This window comes from Pseudopodoces humilis, chromosome 20 (genome assembly GCF_049639895.1).
Source record: "Pseudopodoces humilis isolate 2021_Gansu_Grassland_sample_001 chromosome 20, ASM4963989v1, whole genome shotgun sequence".
Classification (NCBI taxonomy): Eukaryota; Metazoa; Chordata; class Aves; order Passeriformes; family Paridae; genus Pseudopodoces; species Pseudopodoces humilis.
The window spans coordinates 5,157,519-5,176,726 of record NC_142219.1 but is presented as its reverse complement, the minus strand read 5'-3'; the positions used below and the strand labels follow the sequence as shown (position 1 = coordinate 5,176,726).

The 19,208-nt window shown below is 48.6% G+C and overlaps 1 protein-coding gene across 4 annotated transcripts in view; it reads left to right on the top strand.

Moving 5' to 3' along the window:
• TTC28 (tetratricopeptide repeat domain 28) overlaps positions 1–19,208 on the top strand; it is a 104,868-nt gene that overhangs the window by 61,271 nt on the left and 24,389 nt on the right. For all 4 annotated transcript variants that reach the window (XM_088064801.1, XM_005524337.3, XM_088064800.1 and 1 more), the window contains 6 exons: positions 10,587–11,094; positions 13,722–15,063; positions 15,397–15,920; positions 17,497–17,606; positions 17,808–17,937; positions 18,352–18,570. In XM_088064801.1, the coding sequence (XP_087920927.1) occupies positions 10,587–11,094; positions 13,722–15,063; positions 15,397–15,920; positions 17,497–17,606; positions 17,808–17,937; positions 18,352–18,570 (2,833 nt within the window). The remainder of the gene's footprint in view (positions 1–10,586; positions 11,095–13,721; positions 15,064–15,396; positions 15,921–17,496; positions 17,607–17,807; positions 17,938–18,351; positions 18,571–19,208) is intronic.

Sequence of the window (19,208 nt, the reverse complement as noted above, 5' to 3'; positions counted from 1 at the left end):
CAGCAGGGGAATTGATGTGCTGGCATGAGCACAGCAGCCCCAAGACCCCAGGCTGGCCTGGGACGTGGGGCTGGAGCATTTTGCCTGGTCTTCAGCCCACTGATATAAACAGATCTCACTGGGGGGAGTCCAGGGAATGAGGGCTAATCGTAATAGTCCTTAGTTCATGACACATCTGGGCACATAATTAACAGTTATTGACAACAAATGACTACTTGGTTTAGCAAGAAAGCTGAGCTTCTTGGATTTCCTGTAGGATGTAACCACAGGAAATTAATTTGGCGCTTTCTGATGACATCATCTTGACCACAGAGCTTCCTCTGAACAAAAAGCTGTTTTTCTTGGCCTCCTTTGCAGACATTTTTATAATGCAAATGTTATAAAGTTGCAGTAGAGCTGATGTGAATTCCAGCAGAAGGGAATTTGGTGTGCGACTGTAATGAGGTAATTGTTTTACCCCTGACTGTACAGAGAATTGGCAGAAAAGGTAAAAAGTGCTCCTTTGTATCAGATACTGCTGTCTTTTGAGGGGCAGCTCAGGTTCTGAGGCTGCTGTAGCAAGTGTTTGTTGGGTAGTGCTGCCCATAAATAGAGGAGGAGGTTGCAGAGGGTGTCTGGAGCGCTCAGGTCCATCCTCCCCCATGCAGACCTGGAGAAGGGGAGCTGTCAGCTGAGCAGGGAAGCATTTCAGCTGCTCACAGGGACTCAAGATTTTACATGTTTTTCTTCCTTGAAACAGGGAGTCTGTGCAGCTCCTGTTGTAAGCACAGGCTGTGTGTCCAGGCAGGCCATTTGCTCTTTCAGTCAGTGTGGAGAGGAGTTTGAGCTGTTTCGTTGTATTTGTGTCCAGAGAGAGCATGGGGCAGGTGTTGCTGGGATTTGGCATACCTGTAGTATCTCTTAGAGGGAATTTGGGGTTTGAACACATGTGTGGGTTTGGTCTGTGCAGGTGAGGGAGAAGATTGGTTCTTAGTGTGATGCTGTGAAGGGCACCGTGAAACAGCTGTCTCAGGTAAGAAATGGGTTGGATTTTTTGACCAGCTGCAGTGGTTGGTCAAGAAATTCAAATGAGCTACTTGTGTGGATATACCTGTCCCTGCTTCAGCCATGTCACTGATGGCACGATGGGTGTCACTTGTTGTGTAGCCCCATGGCAGCAGCAGAAAGTGTAACCATCCCATCCTAAGTGAGGACGGTGCAGCACAGCCCATCTGAACTCAGAGGGAACACGTGGGCAGGGGCCTGCAGGACCCTGGCTCAGCATGTGTGCAGCCCAGGAGCTGATCTTTGGGCATCTCTCTTGGCACTAGCTCTGACTGAGGCCTGCGCAGTTCATGCAGAGGTGGAAATAAAACTTTCCTGGGCTGGTGAGGCCCCTAGGTAGAGGCTTGTCTTTTCCTCACTCATTCAGAGCCAGCTGCAATGTTGGAGTACACCCTCTCCTGTCCTGCAGTAAGGAACTGCTGCCTGTGCAGGGGTAAGTGCCACTGAACAGAAACGAGAGGGTCCACTCTGAGCAGACCTGGCTGCAGTGGACTGAAATGCAGTCTTTGCTTCCTTGCTGATAGATAAAGATGGATAACGAGTTGCAGCCCCATCCTACAGCAGCAGCAACAGCTTCATGTTCTTGTGACGTGTTCTGTGCTCTCTGTGACTGAAATGTCAGCACATCCTGTCCAGCAGTTCACATGCTGAGGAAATCCCATTCTGGTAGCTTGGGCTGCTGCTCTTTTTTCCAGTCTCTGTCTAGTGCTCAGGAAAGTACTGGGAGTTGTACGAGGAGAGGTTCCCTAAAGAAGCAGCCAGGGTACTGGAATGTGCCTGCCTGATGTTAGCAGGGAAGACTGCATCCCATTGTTTTAGCTTGTTGTCTTTTTCTTGTCATAAAAGCTGGCTCTGATGAGCAGCAGAAGTTTGCAGTCTGTTTCTTCTCAGAGTGGACTAAGGGCTGCAGTTACACCAGCCCATAATGGAGGTGCTGATTGCTATGTCTGTACTCTATTTCTGAATTAATTGCTTTGGTTTTAACATCAGGTAACCTGATCTTCTGGAAACTATCAGGTAACTCATGTAGGTAGGGTGTGTTGATGCCACATCACAGGCTGTGATTTAGACAAGGATTATGCAGCTGATAAGTTATGCCAGGATCAGAGGAAAGAATGGAATCAAAATGTAAATGTGAAAGCTTTTGATGCCTGTAACACTAATCTCCTGTGTCCCTTTTCATTGCTAGCTGCTCCTCAGGTGTCCAGGACTGTCTTGTATTAGGAATTCTGTAAGTCCAGAGTGCCACTGTAGAGCCAATGATGTGTGATTTCTTGGGATGGATTGGGGTGGCCCTTTTTGATGACCATTTTGAAGGCCCTGTGTTCCTTCCAGAGCATTTAATTTAGAGAAGTAATACTTGAATTTTGGAGCTGTGAGTGGCTGACAAGCAGAAATGGACAGAAAAGGGAAAGCTGTGGAGCCCCTTCTTGGGTCCAATGTCCAAACCCTCACAAAAGCAATGCTTGAATCCTGCCATGCAGAGGCCATGGACACCACAGGAACTCTGCAGTGTAATAGCTCCCTTCTCTCCTGGGCCCTCAGACGCCTTTGATTACAGCCCGGCTGTTCAGAAATAGCAGGGCAGTATGGCAAGATCATAAACTAACCATCGTGAAATGAATGCTTGTGCTGCCAGCATGGAGCTCTTGGGAAGGATGCTGCTGCCAAAAAGCCACTGGGTGCTGGCAGCCCCTCTGTGCTGGCTGGCAGGCATGCTTTGGGCTGAACTGTGCCTTTCCCTACAATGCAGCATCCCTCTCCACCATGCAGGAGTGAACAGAAGGTGTTGGGTGAGAAAGAGAGTTGTCTGCACCCCTGAATTCTCCCGAGGGCTGGGATGAAGGGGCAGCCAAGCACTTTCTGGTGCCCCTTTTCTCAGGAGAGTGGTTGAGGGAAGGGCAAAGAGCCAAGGTCAGACTGATGGACTGTGTCAGTACTGTCTTGCCCCGGGCTTGACTCATGATGACCAACAGCAGTCATTCCTGGCTGGATTTTGAAGGGATTTCCCCCCAACTCCCTCTGGAAGCAGCTATTTATGGAAGGAAAAGGTGCAGAACTGCTGGGGCTCAGTGGCCTCTTGTTACTCACCCTTTGTATCTGGCTGCTGCTCTGGACATCTCCATGAGCATTTTGGGCTCTGAGAATTATCTGCAGCAGGTGGGTGTGCTCACTAACTGATGAGCCAGGTTTTGCTGTCTCAAGATGCTTTTTTAAATTATTGCAAATGTAAGGCAGAGATCATGTTTGCAGCTTCAGCAGATTTTGTTCAGAAAGGCTGACTATTTGCAGGAAATGGGGATGATGAAGATGATAATTAGAACTGAGTAGTTAAGTAGCACAGAAGAAAGATGTTTATTAAGCAGGCTTTGGTGGGTTTTCTGTGTCACCTTGCTCTGGCATATCTATGAGGGTTCTTGTGTTGCAGGAGATATACCAGAATGCAGAAATTCCCATTGGAAAGAGAAACCATGGGCTTGCAGCCCAGGAGACTCCAGAATCCAGCTGGGTGCTCTGCTTCCTGCTACAGAGGGCATTGCCATGGAGCTGGCTGCACCTGGAGCCATGGCTGGGAGGGGTCACCAACCACTGTGCATCCCTGGAAAAGTATTAGGGAGTATGGTTACTGGGACAGACATCATCCTTGGTTGGTTTCTGTTGGGAATTTGAAGATTCTGCAACTGTGTGAACATACTTTGTGAGCAGCTCAGCCACTGGTAGTTCTTTAGGTTTGCAGTTTTGGTAGTTTTCCCCAGTCCTCTTCAATGCAATGAAACTCAGTATAAAACTCCCACATTTGGTAAACTGCAGCTCCTCGCTGTCATGCTGTGCAAATCAAAGATCAAATTTCACCTTCTTGTTTTCAGACAGAGATGCAGAAGGAAAGATAGATCATTCCTTTCGCATAAAATCTGTAAATTCTGTAAAGCCAAGGTTTTCTTTCCTGAGGGGAAGGGGAAATGCTTTCCAGGTGTCCCTCCAGCCCTGCTTTGTCTGTAAAGCCACATCTTCAATCAATAGCAGGGATGTATGGATTTAGCCTTTTCCCTGAACTTATGTGAATTCTGGTTTGGGGCAGCAGAATGGGATTTTTTTCTGTTCTTCTGAGTTAGATCTCATAGAGGATGTGCTCCTTATCGGGATTCTTGGATGGAGTGTGGAGAATCCCATCCATTCATGAGCAGCAGCATGAGGGAGTCGATGGCAGTGTCCCTGCCTGTGGGATGTGTGTGGCACTCGGCCATACAAAGAGGTGGTCTGGCCCTAGGGCTGCCACATTTTCAGAAAGGAAAAATCTGAAAATCTTATGACCACAGTTGTTTTGTTATGTTTGCAAACAATCTGGAAAATGAGGACAGGATATAAATACCTCACAAATGAGAAGTGGAAAGAGTCTTCAGGCTAAAGCAGTTTGTCATGCCTGGAAACATAGAGTAAGATGTCAGAGACAGGCTGTGATGAGGAAATTATTCCAGCCTCTCAGTGCAGACAGCAGTCTTGCTTTATTAGAGATCCAGGGCAGACTGCCTTGTACCCTGGAGGAAGGCTGAGTGCCAGCTGCTGGGAGAACACTTACCATTGGAGTTTACTTGGGAATTGTGGGTCCACTAGTGCTGCATTACAGCTTGGACTGGATCACCTATGTGGTTGAAAGGGTGAGTTCAGTGATGTGAACCAGCCTTTGTGCCTGACCTTCAGCATTTGGATTTGTATCCAAGAATATAAATTCTTTGCCTTTCTCTTTCTGTCTTTAGCAGGTTTTCTTAGAGTCTGCTTGACAGGATTCATACAGGTTTGTCTAGTTCAAAAGTGATAGGATTAAGCAGAATGAAGAGAAATCTGACCAGTGCAGGAAATTTGGGAATACACTAAAAGGCCATATGCTTTGTTTCGTTTGGACTTGTGACTCAAGAGGGAAATGTAATACTTCCTGAGGATCTCCTTTAAATGTCCCCATTTGACCTCTACAACACATGGATTTTAGCTGAAAGAAATGCAGTCTTCTGGTTTTATTTTCACAGTGTCTGCAGAACTCAGCACACTGCTGAGATCTGGACCTGGCTGCAGTAAGAGAAATGAAGCAGAAAACTCATGCAAGAGCTACAGCTGCAGCAATCTCTGGGTCTTCAGGAGGCCTACCTCAGCCAGGGCTTTTCTCCTCAATATGAGTTTGCAGTGAGGGGACGTCCAGTTTATGAACAAGAGTAGTAAGGGCTGGCACAAGTCAGCACACTGCTATAGGGGTTGATGCTTTCTTTGCCTGCACTGAACTTGTTTGGTCCAAGTTTGTGACTTGCTGGCTTATTCTTCCTGACTGACTTTGACCAGGGCATGAGTCACTCCTCAGGGTCACCATCATGGAGAAGTTTGTGGTTTTAAATGAGGAATACTGACATCACCACTAAAAATGTCAAGTCAGCCATCCTCCCTAAAGTGATTGCACACAGGAGTCTTTCAGACTACGTCCAGAAAGTGACCAAATTTGATCTACTTGGGGGTAGACCAACCCCAAGTGATGTGTAGGCTCAGTGATGAGATCTCCTTCGTAGTGTTCTTGGGCTGGTGTATTTTGTGTGATTTCTTTGCTGAATGAGTGGAGCTTTGCAGAGCCCACCCAGAAAGGCAGTCCCACTCCCCCAGGTCCCCAGCACCACATGGTGAGGGGTGTCACAGTTCCCACAGTGAACATGAACAGCCTGGTCAGTACGAGTGACAGGCAGATTTACTCCTAAAAAATGGAGTGGAATAGTTGTTGCTTCAGCTTTCCAGCAAAACCCTGCTAACTTTGTCAAAACTATTTGCAGAACTATTCTATTAAGGGTGTAGCTCAGGTTTACAAGTGTTTGAGGCAGAACAAGACACCTTGCTCCTAGATGATAATGGAGGAGATGGAGTCAGTGGATTTTCCTCTGGAATGGAGCAGCATTATTTTGATCTCCAAATGAGCAGCTGAAGGTCAGCATTCCCCTTGTAGTGACTGTGAATGGTCTGCCAGTCAAATCCCCAGTGCTGCTCAGATTTGCTGGGATTCACCTACTTCATGTACTCCATTTTGCCATGGAACAGGGAGAATGAGAAGTCCTCTGAAATACAATTTCCTGAGCAAGTAAGAGCAGAGAGGGCTGGGAGCAGATTTTCAGCACAGTCCATGGCAGGCTCTGTTGTGAGCAGCAGCTCTGTGACGCTTGTGGAGCCGTGGATTTTACCCATTAATCAAGCTGGGGCCAGGACCATCTCTTTATGCTGTGTATTTTGAGTCTTTCTGTTGTGTCATTAATTCCTGGTTGTTCTCTTTCAGTTAGTACTTACAAAGCTCCTTTCAGGCTTTTAGCTACTAGTGCTTCTGTTCTATGGCTTTGGCTTTTTTGGGGTTTGCTCTTTAGTAGCTTCTTTGTAAAAGACTGAGACCTTTTACAAATAAATAGGGATATTGATTGGCAGGGATATTGATTTCAGTATATTTTTTCCCCCAGGAAATAATTACCTAAAAGCAAATCCATTCCTTCTTTCTGAATACCGATCATGTATAAGAGGGGAGGATATTGCCTGCTGCTTCCTTTCTGGTTTTCAAAAGCATGGCACACAAAGGATGAAGCTAGATGTGGTACTGGCACATCAGCCTCACCTTTAAGGGAGGAGAGAAGGACAAGTTTTAATTTTGATGGGGCACCTGCTCTGTTTGGATGTGAGACATGTAATAAATCAGGCATTGTTCAAGCCAGGCTGAGGCATACCTGCGGATTCTGAGGAAATGATGAAGGGGCTTAATAGAAGTGGAGATAAAGCACAATTTACAGCAAATGATCATTTAGCAGGTCCTGCTAAACCTGCTTACCCCCATCACGGTGCTGTTCTGTTTGTGTGCACAGCAGTTACTTGGTCCTTACCTGTAAAACAAACAGCTCCTGTAGAGAAAGAGCTGGGATGTGTCCCTGGTATCAATTAACCTCTGCCCTTCCTGCCTGGAACAGTTAGAGCAGCGTGGGGCGCATCAAGATTTTACTGTGTGTGGTGACACCCAGAGCACTCAGCCTGTGCTTTCAGAGCTCTGTGTGTGTGTGTCTGTTCTGGAACAATCTGCACCCCTCAGTACCCTCAGAGCACTCTCAAAGAACCAGCACACCTTTGCTTGCGTTCAAGAGCAAGGGCATGCAGGTGAGGGATGATGGGGTGTGGATGAGGAGGTACACTGGCTTTCAGAGGTGCTGCTGGCTGCCCCCAGTACAGCTGTGGTGAATATGCATCAAATGTGATGAATATCTGCTGGATACAGTTCCACTACATTTGTAGGATCAAGCTGCTGTTACTCTGTGCCCAGAGGGAGAAGGGAAGTTGAAAGTAGCAGCATGCAGCAGGGCATGCTCCATCTCTGATCAGTCTTAATTAGTGTCTGTGTTCAGGGATTAAGGGTACCTTACAGTGAGATACCCGGCAGAGCATTTTCAACTCACACATTTTAGGATGATTATAGAGTGTTCCTATTTAAGCAGGCTGTGCAGTTGGATGAAGACCTGTTTAAATATAACATGATTGGGAAATGACCATTCTCCAGCAAGGGTGAAATACCTAAGGAATGCATCTCTCCAAATTGCCAGGTGCCATTCTGTGATGCACATCTGCTTTACATCAGACTCTGCCTTACTCAGCTGAAAAACCTGAGCTGGCTGTTGCTTCTGAAAGACAGCACTTAGGAGCCTTTTTCAGACCTCCCTTCAGTGCCTCAGCTCAATGGCAGAAGAATCTGCTTTCTATTAAAGTGATAAATTGCTTAATTGGAGGTGTAAGCAACCCCCACTGTAAAATTTGTCTTTGTCAGATACATAAAACATTGATTTTCTTTGTTTGCTGTTGCAAACCCCCTGTGGTATGGAGCTGTAGTCTCACATCACCCTGCTACCAAGACGAGGTGTGTGCTAGCAGAGATGGAGTCTGTTTGCTGTGTGTTTGCTGTGTGCTCTCCCTGCCACGACAGGGCTCTTCTGCCAGTGACCTGGGAACACCCCATCCCTCTTGGCCCAGTGTGTGAGCCTCTTGGGGTTCCTGGTGGATCCTGTAATGTGGAGGATTTTATTAATACACAGTCATGAATTTATCTTCTGGAATCCTATTCCTAATCCCCTGATCTGGAGTCACCCAGCAGATGTTATCACCAAATTGTTCCTAAACACTGCTGTAAGGGCCCCCTTTACTGCCCCCAGAGCAAACAGAGCACTGATGGTTATCTTGCTGGAGAATTGCTGCTGCACGAATCAGCCCCAGCCTGGGGAAGCCACCAGTGCCACAGGCTCGTGCAGACTCCCAGAGGATTGAGAAGTGCTGTTCTCGGATCAGGTAACAGTGGAAGCTGCTGTAGAATAAAATGTGAGGATCATTGGAATGAAGGACACATCAGAGGGTAGAAGTGGCCTTCCTGCCTTGTCCATCTGTCTGGGTGAGCCACAGCCTGGCCTCTAAAAACAGCCCCAGCTTTCTGATCAAGTCGTGCTATTTCTCATCAGTTCTTCACCCTTTATTTTCTATTTCTCTTTTTGTCTCCTTCAACTTATTTTTCTTTTCTGCTTCACTAGTCCTCCTACCACATCCTGGTTTGGATAATCCAGCCCTGGGCACTCAGGCATGTCAGCCAAGTGTTTTTGCATGCTCTGAAAATGGTTGCCAAGCTTGTACCCTTCATTCTAGGTCTTTAATGTGAGCTTGGGCATGCTCTTGGGCAAAGGGATTAGGAGCCCTAAGAATAAACATTTCCAGCCTCACAAATTTCAGTTCCTATCATCTGCTTCCCATTCTAGGAGACATCCTAAAGATTTCTTTTCCCATGTGCGGGATACACAGTCCCTGCTTCTGTCAAGTTTTTCTTGTGCACACACAATCTGAGATCTGCTGCTTTCCATTTATGCCTCTTTTCCCCAGCCATAGCCCATTAACATCATCTGAGTCTCTGCCTGATGGCTCTTGGCCAGAGCTCATCTCCTCAGCAATCTGCACGCATGGATGTCCACTTTTTTTTATTTTAGCAGCCCCAGGAGACACCAGATTTCACTGACTCCTTGTTTTCCAGAAAGACATTTCTATTCTCTTCCCAGCAATAACAGCAGTTCTGTTGCTGGTGGTGGCCAATCTTCCAAAATTTCTGAATTCCCAGGCTGGATCAGTTCTCATAGTGTTTTACTGGGCTTGACTTGGCCCAGGGGGTGCTGCTGCCTTGTTCCACAGCAGTGGGCACGTTGCTTCCTATCAGGATGAAGGGAGCTCTGATGCATCTTGAGGCATGTAATGGGCTCCACTCAGTACTTTGGTCTGGGCTTGTAGAAGATGACTGCATGTATCTGGTTCTTTCCCTTTTCTTCCATACTTAGGTTGCAAATGACTCAATAGTCTGTATATAATAAGCTTCATGAAGATTTGTGTAAAGATGGATTAAAATTCAGAGCAATGGTTTTTGCGTTGGTTTTGTAGCAGCCTCCAAACAGGCCCTCTCAAACCCTCTAAGAGCTCTTTGTCATGGTGTCAGCCAAGAATTTATGTCACTGTGCTGCTGAAGAGTCTCTCCAGGGCCAGACCACCCCAATTCTGTGGCCAGTCCGACCAGCATGGAGCAGGACCCAGTCCCAGCTCTGCCTGTGGCCACACCAGTAGCAGCTGGTCTGGCCTGCACTGAAGAGAGGCTGGGGCCACTGCCAGGGCTGCCCAGGAGCCGTGAGCAGCAGCCCTTGGTCAGCTGCTGCCCTCTCCCTGACAGCTCCTTTGGGCAGATTTGGAATTGGGTCACAGCAGCAGCTGGGTAGCAAAAGCACATGTAGAGCTGCAAAGGAGTTGGGGTCAGCATGCTGGAGCAAACAGCCTTGCTGAGGCAGCAGGCGAGTGAGGAATACATCCCTGCCCTTGGCTCCTTGCCCTGCTGACTGGTTGGGAGCTCTGGCTCTGCCAGGTGGGAGGCAGGTCTGCATCCTGGGAGATGCAGGGGGCAAAAGAATCTGATTGTCAGATAATTTCTCTTATTAAATACAGCTGTTTCTTGGTGGTAGGAACTTGGGTTTTCACAAAGCTATATTTAGGTAAGATGTGCCTGCCTAAGGGACAGATGCTCCAGCTACTGAAATGTTGTTGTCTTTGCTGCGTTCCCAAGGTTGGGGCTCAGGACCCTGATGCTGCACAATAAGAACTGTGCTCTTTGGAGCATGGTGCGCTTGGTGAAGCAGAGGTATGGAAGGATGTTGGTAACTGCAGCAATCACTCTGTCTCCTTAATAGTCTCTGCATCTTTGCAGTGCTGTCCTTCCCCTCTGCCAGGTACAAACACACACTGCACACATCAAAGGAAGAGGCAGTCCAACCCATGTCCTCCTGAGTCAACCCCATCCATTCCTGCTGCCTCCACATAAACTGCCCTGAGCAGTTCAGAACTGCAGAGAGCAGGTTTTCTAGTTGGTAGTCACATTCTTTCACCAGGATGGCCTCTCATGGTTTTGATTTCTAGGATTGGGGCCATCTGACTTGTTGCCATGAATGCTTGTACTTACATTGTCTGTCTTACCCCTGCAGGCAGCATCCTCGGCACTGAGCAGTCTGGGCCACGTGTACACAGCCATTGGGGACTACCCAAATGCACTGGCTAGCCACAAGCAATGCGTCCTCCTTGCCAAGCAGAGCAAAGATGAGCTCTCCGAGGCGCGGGAGCTGGGCAACATGGGAGCGGTGTACATTGCAATGGGGGATTTTGAAAATGCAGTGCAGTGCCATGAGCAGCATCTGAAGATTGCCAAGGAGCTGGGCAACAAGCGGGAGGAAGCTCGAGCCTACAGCAACCTGGGCAGTGCTTACCACTACCGCAGGAACTTCGACAAAGCCATGTCCTACCACAACTATGTGTTGGAGTTGGCCCAGGAGCTGGCTGAGAAGGCCATTGAGATGCGAGCCTATGCTGGCCTGGGCCATGCAGCTAGATGTATGCAAGACCTGGAGAGGGCTAAGCAGTACCATGAAGAACAGTTGCACATTGCTGAGAGCCTGCAGGACCGAGCTGCTGAAGGCAGAGCCTCCTCCAATCTAGGTAAGGTCCTGACACGGAGCAGAATTTGTCATACAATGCTGAGACTATCAGAGCTGTTGCCAGGATGCCCAAGATCTGCTGTGTGCAGTCTTCTTAGTCACCCCAGTTTCACCAGACTGCCTTAATAAATTAAACAGGCACTTGGCAGATTGTGTGCTGCTGTACTGTATTCCATGTTCAATTATTAAATTCCTTAGAAAAAACACTAGAAAGCACAAACTCATAGCAAAAGGGAAATGAAAAGATAAAATGCATTTGAGGAGCTCTTCAGGAGTTAGGAATAAATGTAGTTCTTGCACTAATGCAAGAAGTGATGGGGTTTGTTACCTGGCCGTTTCTTTGGGAGCTTGCCAGCAGGATATGTCGATATTTTGCTGCCTTGTGAGTTGAGAGACACGTGGATCAAATCCTAACTAAGTTTGTCTTCCGAATATACTCATTGAAATACTAGAACGTAGGAGTTTTGCATTCTCCTAAGAAGCGGCATTGGCATGCTGCTGGCAGGCTGGGAGAGACTGAGTTACATTCAAGTGAAGCGTGTTTCTCCTGCTGTCTCACAACACCAGATGTGGGAGCGACCAAGGATGCATTTCTGTCTCTGCCATGGCTGTGGCAGTTGTGCTGCCAATGTTCCAGCTGTCGTTCGGGGTGTGTTCTCAGTTGGCTGGGAGCAGCAGAGCAGGACTGGTGCTGGGATATCAAAATAAGTGTTTGTTGGCAGCCCCTGATTCCCAGCCCTTGAAGGCTGCCCCATGCTGTAAATCAGCTCCTGTTTCTGCTTGGCAGTTGGCACTTGGTTCATTTGTAGATGCTAATTGTACTCTGATGTTATCAACAGCAGGTAATTGAAAAGAGCTTGATGAATTACTTAATTTCTCTTAGTAGCTGAGTCTTCAGGAGCTGAATGAAGAAGATAAGGGGAACTGCAGAAAACAAAACAGTCGCAGCTTTTTAATTAGTGTTGCAGATCTCCTCCTTTATACAAATTGAGGCAGATCCATGGGGCAAAATAGGTTTGTGATGCAAAAATACTTGTGGGCAGCTTAGCATGAGAGAGCAGTGAGCATGAACAAGGTTTCTGTTAATGTGACAACACCCAGCAGGCATGAGGGCTGGGAGAGGAGCCCTTGCATGAACAACAAAACACAAACTACATTCCCCATCTCTTCTCCAGTGTGGAATCTGGTGCTGGGGAGTCTGTGGCTCCAGTCCTGGGGAGGCGCAGAGATGTGAGAGATGGACTGGTGCAGCAGAGAATGTTTTTCGGTGCTGGATTTTAGCCTAAATATAACTTTCAGTTGGTATGCTGACTCAGCCACTCCACACTTTGTGTTAGAATAGTTCTCCTAGCGTCTGAGCGTGGGGTCTCACGTTTCAGCTGTTATTTGGCTGTATTTTTTGTCTTCTCTGTCAGAGTTAAGTTATACTGGAGAAAGGGAACATGCAGTTCTTGTTGAGACAATCTATTACTGTTGTTTAAAATGCATCCAGTACCAATCAAAAAGTCAAGTTTTAATTGTCTCTTTCATCTAATCCACATGCAAAACAAAACCTCATCAAAATAACCATGCTGACAGGCAAAAAAATGTATCTAAATGTGTGTTTCCAGGCCAGAATGTTAGAGTTGGCCTCTCTGCTGAAGCAACAGACATTTTCTGTTGCATTTCTCTGATGCAGATGAAAAGCACCCTTAAGTGTGTGATCCAGTGTTAAGCAGGGCAGACATGGACTGTAACAGAGCCCAGCTGCTGCAGTGTTCTGCAGGGACATCCTCTGCGCTCTGGGACGAGGTGAGCAGGAGGTGATGGACTGAGGGTAAAGCACAAGCTATCAGCTTTTCACAAGATCTGGAGTTTAACCAGAAGTCTCAACCTTTGCAGAGCATCTGGTATTTCCAAACACTCAGGCTCCATGTGGAGAGCAGGCTTTCGAGCCTCTGCAGCTTTTAAGAGTTCCTACTACGACGGAGAGAAGACACTTCACATTATTAATAGAACACAGTTTAAAGTCTCTTGGTGCTGCCTCTTTGCAGCTCCAAGGGAACTTCTGTACCTCTTTTCATGTGCTCATCATGTTACCCAAAGATGCCAGATATTTTCTCTTGAAGCTTTTGCAATTAATGTCAAAAAACATTTGCAGGGGCTCCTTCAGTGGCTCCCAAATCCCCAGGCTTGTTCACAGGTGTTTGCAAAGTAGCCACAGGCATTATTAGCACAGAGTTTAATAGAAGTGTAGGTGGTATCATCAGCAGAATCAGAGCTCCTATTCCCATGTCTCATAACAAATGCAAGATGATTTGACTGAAATTGGAAAGCATCTACAAGTGCTGTCTCACTCAATGTGTCGAGTCTGAGCTCTGGAGCTACCGGGTATCACTTCTGGAAATAAACAGCGATTTTATAAGGCCAGAGTATGTCCGCTTGTGGTGAATGGGTTCTTTTGTATAACATAAAACCTAAACCTTCCCTGGGCTTTCCCTGTTAGAGGCAAGGAGGCAGTTTGTTCACAAGGGCTGTGCCCTGCTGAGCCTGAAGAGCCAGGGAAGGGGCCGGGCTGCAGGCAGCCTTGGTGTGCAGGGTGCTGTACAGGGCACTGTGTTTGTTGAGCTCATTTCTGTTGTTTTTCAGGAATCATTCACCAGATGAAAGGCGACTATGACACCGCTCTGCGGCTGCACAAGACGCACCTGTCCATAGCGCAGGAGCTGAGCGATTACGCGGCCCAGGGCCGCGCCTACGGCAACATGGGCAACGCTTACAACGCCCTGGGCATGTATGACCAGGCTGTCAAGTACCATCGGCAGGAGCTGCAGATCTCCATGGAAGTCAACGACCGTGCTTCTCAGGCGTCCACACACGGGAACTTGGCAGTTGCTTATCAGGCACTGGGTGCCCATGACCGTGCTCTGCAGCACTACCAAAATCATCTCAACATTGCCCGGGAGCTGCGGGACATCCAGAGTGAAGCGCGAGCCCTCAGCAATTTGGGCAACTTCCACTGCACACGAGGAGAGTTTGTGCAGGCGGCCCCGTACTATGAGCAGTACCTGCGCTTGTCCCCAGAGCTGCAGGACATGGAAGGCGAGGGGAAAGTTTGCCACAACCTTGGTTATGCCCATTATTGCCTCGGGAACTATGAGGAAGCTGTTAAGTACTACGAGCAGGATCTTGCCTTAGCAAAGGATCTTCATGACAAGCTGAGCCAAGCCAAAGCCTATTGCAATCTGGGCTTGGCCTTCAAAGCCTTGATGGACTTCAGCAAAGCAGAGGAGTGTCAAAAATACCTGCTGTCCCTGGCACAGTCTCTGAACAATTCCCAGGCCAAATTCCGAGCTCTGGGGAACTTGGGGGATATTTTTGTCTGTAAAAAAGATGTACATGGTGCAATAAAATTTTATGAGCAGCAGTTGAGCTTAGCCCATCATGTTAAAGACAGGAGACTGGAAGCCAATGCCTATGCAGCCCTGGGCTCTGCATACAGGATGGTGCAGAAGTGTGACAAGGCTTTAGGTTACCACACGCAGGAGCTGGAGGTGTACCAGGAGCTGGGGGATATGTCGGGTGAATGCAGAGCACATGGTCACCTTGCTGCAGTGTATATGTCACTTGGGAAGTACACCATGGCCTTCAAGTGCTACGAAGAACAGCTGGAGCTGGGCCAGAAGTTGAAGGACCCCAGCATCGAAGCCCAGGTCTACGGTAACATGGGCATTACCAAGATGAACATGAATGTCATGGAGGAAGCAATTGGCTACTTTGAGCAGCAGCTGGCCATGCTGCAGCAGCTCAGTGGGAATGAATCCGTATTAGATCGGGGCCGAGCATACGGGAACCTGGGAGATTGTTATGAGGCTCTGGGAGATTTTGAGGAAGCTATAAAGTATTATGAACAGTACCTGTCTGTGGCTCAAAGCTTGAACCGTATGCAAGATCAGGCAAAAGCCTACCGAGGCTTGGGCAGTGGGCACAGGTAAGGAGCTGCACGTGTGTTCTAATGTCAGTGAGGTACAGATACAGCTGATGCAGTGTGGTACTGATGGGGTGTGTTTGAGGGCCTTGGCACACACACACTGATGCTGCACAGGGGCGAGTTAAGAGTCCTGTGGGTGCTGAGGACTGTGCTGACACCTCAAATCACAAAGCTGATGTAACTGCCCAGAGAGGAGGAGTTTGGTTGAAAAGTGCTGGGGATGTCTCCTGGGAGACAGCCTCTGACTAGAAGGTTTGAGCTGACATCTGGGGGAAACACCTTCTCTCAAGGAAATACCGGCAAAATAAACACTGCTGTTTTCTTCCCTTGTAGGGCTATGGGAAGTTTACAGCAGGCTCTGGTGTGCTTTGAGAAGAGGCTTGTAGTGGCACATGAGCTGGGGGAGGCATTTAACAAAGCCCAGGCTTACGGGGAGTTGGGAAGTCTGCACAGCCAGCTGGGCAACTATGAGCAAGCCATCTCGTGCCTGGAGCGGCAGCTGAACATCGCCCGGGAGATGAAGGACCGAGCCCTGGAGAGTGATGCTGCCTGTGGCCTGGGCGGGGTCTACCAGCAGATGGGCGAGTACGAGACAGCCCTGCAGTACCACCAGCTGGACCTGCAGATCGCCGAGGAGACCAACAACCCCGCCGGCCAGGGCCGGGCCTACGGCAACCTGGGCCTCACCTACGAGTCCTTGGGCACCTACGAGAGGGCCGTGGTTTATCAGGAACAGCACCTCAGCATTGCAGCGCAAATGAACGACCTTGTAGCCAAAACTGTGTCTTACAGCAGCCTGGGGAGGACTCATCATGCTTTACAGAACTACTCTCAGGCTGTCATGTACCTGCAGGAAGGTAAGAGGCTGAGTCACACAACAGAGCATGCGGTGGTAGGGTCAGAAGGGTAGAAGGGAGACATGAAGACATGGAGAGGTGAGGTACTGTATACATGGCTCAAACAGCATGTGCTTGACAGTGGCCTTTGGTGCAGAAGCTCTTGCAGACATCCACAGCTTCTGCTGAGCATCTGTGTGAGTAGCTGTCTGTGGAGCTGTTATGGCCAGCCTACCATCTCAGTTGGAGCCTTCTTGGTGCCCTCTAGACAAAGCATGATCTGTGCCTTCCTGAAGGCATCTTAGGTGCCTCAGAACATGAATCTGGACTGCATCTAGCAGAGTCTCTTTGTAAAGCTCATGTGTGCCTGAAGGTATAAACTTTCTCTATAAATGGCACTCCATACCAGGATCTGGCTCTGGGAAAACCACAGAGGGTTATGATGAATCTCTCTGATCCTGAGAGGTCTGTTAGGAGAGATTTATGCCTTGCTGGAACCTGGCTGTTCCTATGTGTTCACCTAGGAGTGAGACAAAGTGGATGAGTTTCTCTAAAGTCTGAGTGAAAACAAGTGCTGCTTGATAGAGAGGCAAGGAAAATTCAGCCTGAGGTGTCCAGGAGCTGTCTGCCACTGCTGAGTGCTGGGTCAGCGCTGGCCTGGGAGCTGTGCTGCTGCAAGGGTTGCAGCATGCAGGCAGCAGCTGATTGAGCTATGGGCTCTGATGCAGCAGATGAGCAATGTAGCTGGAGTGCATGAAGCTGGAGGCCGAAGGATGTATTACATCAGTTAGTTTGGTTTTCATGAAACTGACCTTGGCAGGATTCCAGTATGCTGTTGGAAGGGGAGAAATGAAACACAGCTCCTTCTCCTGGTGTGCTGCAGAATTCCCGCATAGCCTGGGAATGCTAGCTGCTGCTGAGCTGTGTGGTGACAGCCAGGACCCTGCTTCCCAGGCTGGGGGAAACCTGAGGTGCCTCAGAGGAGGTGTCCCTGTTGTCAGCAGGGGCCACCAAGGCGAGAGGTTTGGAGTGTGTGGAAGCAGGGACAGCACAGAATGTGCTGCTGGAAGTGAAACGAGCTCCAAGTCATTCAGGCCAGGCCCCTGCCCTCTTCTCTGGCTCAGCACATAAACCATGCAGAGCCTGCCAGAGAGCTGGGGAGAGCTGATGGGAAACAAGCCAGGAATGTGGCAAGAGGTGTCTTTTCTGGCAGTGTTTGACAGTTCAGTGTGATTTTGTTTGTCTGTGTGGCTTTTAGGGTTTAAAAGTTGAACTTTCTGATAGGGGCTTACTGAGTGTGTCTTGGGGGATGGTGCCTTAACCTCACTTAGGGAGGGGTCAGTCCATGGAAGTGTTTGTCACCTCTCATGCTGGTGCTGATGTGAGGGCTGGCAGCAGCTGCCCAGCACTGGTACTGCCCCACTGGTCATCCTGGTGCTGTCCCTGCCCCGCTCACCATCCCACCACTGGTGCTGCCCCGCTTTCTGTCCCAGTGCTAGCAGCTCCACAGCTGTCTCTGCCTGCACAGGAGCCCCATGGGACTGAGGCCACAGCCCCTTCTCCCCTCTGGCACTCTCTCACTCTGACTCCTTTTCAGGACTGAGGCTGGCAGAGCAGCTGGGACGCAGAGAAGATGAAGCAAAAATCCGTCATGGCCTCGGCCTCTCCCTCTGGGCGAGTGGGAACCTGGAGGAGTCCCAGCACCAGGTATACCATGGTCTGCCCCGTGCTGGGGGGCTTGTGTCTTCCAAGTCCTCTGGGCGATTCCTGTTCTCAGGGAAGAAAATGTCTGGTGTGAGCCAGAGCTCCCCAGCCTGAGGGGATGCTGGCCCTGGATCATCCTGCTTTCCCAGCCAGTGCTCTGTACAGTGTCCATAAGGAAGTCACTGTGGCTGTTTTCCCTCCCAGCTGTACCGGGCTTCCGCGCTGTTTGAAACCATCCGCCACGAGGTGCAGCTGAGCACGGATTACAAGCTGTCACTCTTCGACCTGCAGACATCTTCCTATCAGGCCCTGCAGCGAGTTCTTGTCAGTCTGGGTAAGAGATGCCTTCAGATGCCAGGGTGGAACTCCAGGCTGATGCCAGAAGTTCAGCAGGACTTGTGGGGTCGTAGTTACTGACATGTCCTTTCCTCCACAGCTGTCTGACACAGCACAGCATTTCTGTTCCAGGACAGCAATATGGGTATCTGTCTTTAGGTTTGGGGTGCCTTTGGTTTTTCTTCCTTGTTTCCTCCATTGATTTGCCTTTCTGTGGCTTGTTGTGTAACTGCCTGCAGCAGATATATTCTGTGGGATTGTCTTCCAGTGCAGAGACTGCTCTTTTGGGGAATAGGCGATACTGCTTCCCCAGGTTTCTGTTGGGATTGGGATAGCAACTGTCCCTGTTCCATGAGCATGGCACTGCAGACCACACTTGTGTCAGGTCTGAGACATGACTTTGTCTTTTTAGGTCACCATGATGAGGCACTGGCAGTAGCAGAGAGAGGACGAACGAGGGCTTTTGCTGACCTGCTCGTGGAACGTCAGACTGGGCAGCAGGACTCAGATCCCTATTCTCCTGTGACCCTTGATCAGGTCCTGGAGACTGTGAATGGCCAGAGGGGACTTGTTCTCTACTACTCACTGGCTGCAGGTTATCTGTACAGCTGGCTGCTGGCTCCTGGGGCAGGTGAGCTCCTTTTTGGACAAAAGAGCCTTGGGAACAGGCCTTGCAAAGGGAGAATAGGAATGTATTTGGGTGAATGTAGGGAGGAATAATTTAAAGCTGAATAGACTAAAGGCTACAGCACAGCCACCCCCTGCCCCCCATGTGGCTTGTGCTACAGCAGTAATGATTCTGAAGTGCTTATTCAGGACTTTGATGTTCACCTGGAGATGGAAATGTTTCACATGTTTAATATTTTAATTTTTCAACCTCCAATCTATATATATTTCCCACAGGGCAGAGCAGAAGAGTAATGAAATTCCAAGTATGTTGGCTCTATGAGAATTTTCTATGCATAAGAATCCCTACTTTAATTACAGTTCTATACTTTATTCTTCCAAAAGCTTTTGACATTTATTCACTGAAGTGGATTGCAGAAACAGAAGGGCATCCCCACTTCCTGATACGCCATTGAACTGCCTGATTCTCGCATGAATGTGGAAACACTTATCACAGAGGAGCAAGGAGGATTAATTTGAAGAGGATTGCTTTTTGCAGACAGCTGTTATTCATTATCTAATAAAGTGATGACTGTAAATTTTAACAAGTTCTTTCTGGATATAATTTAATAATTGCAGCCCTTCATCATGACAAAGCTAAAG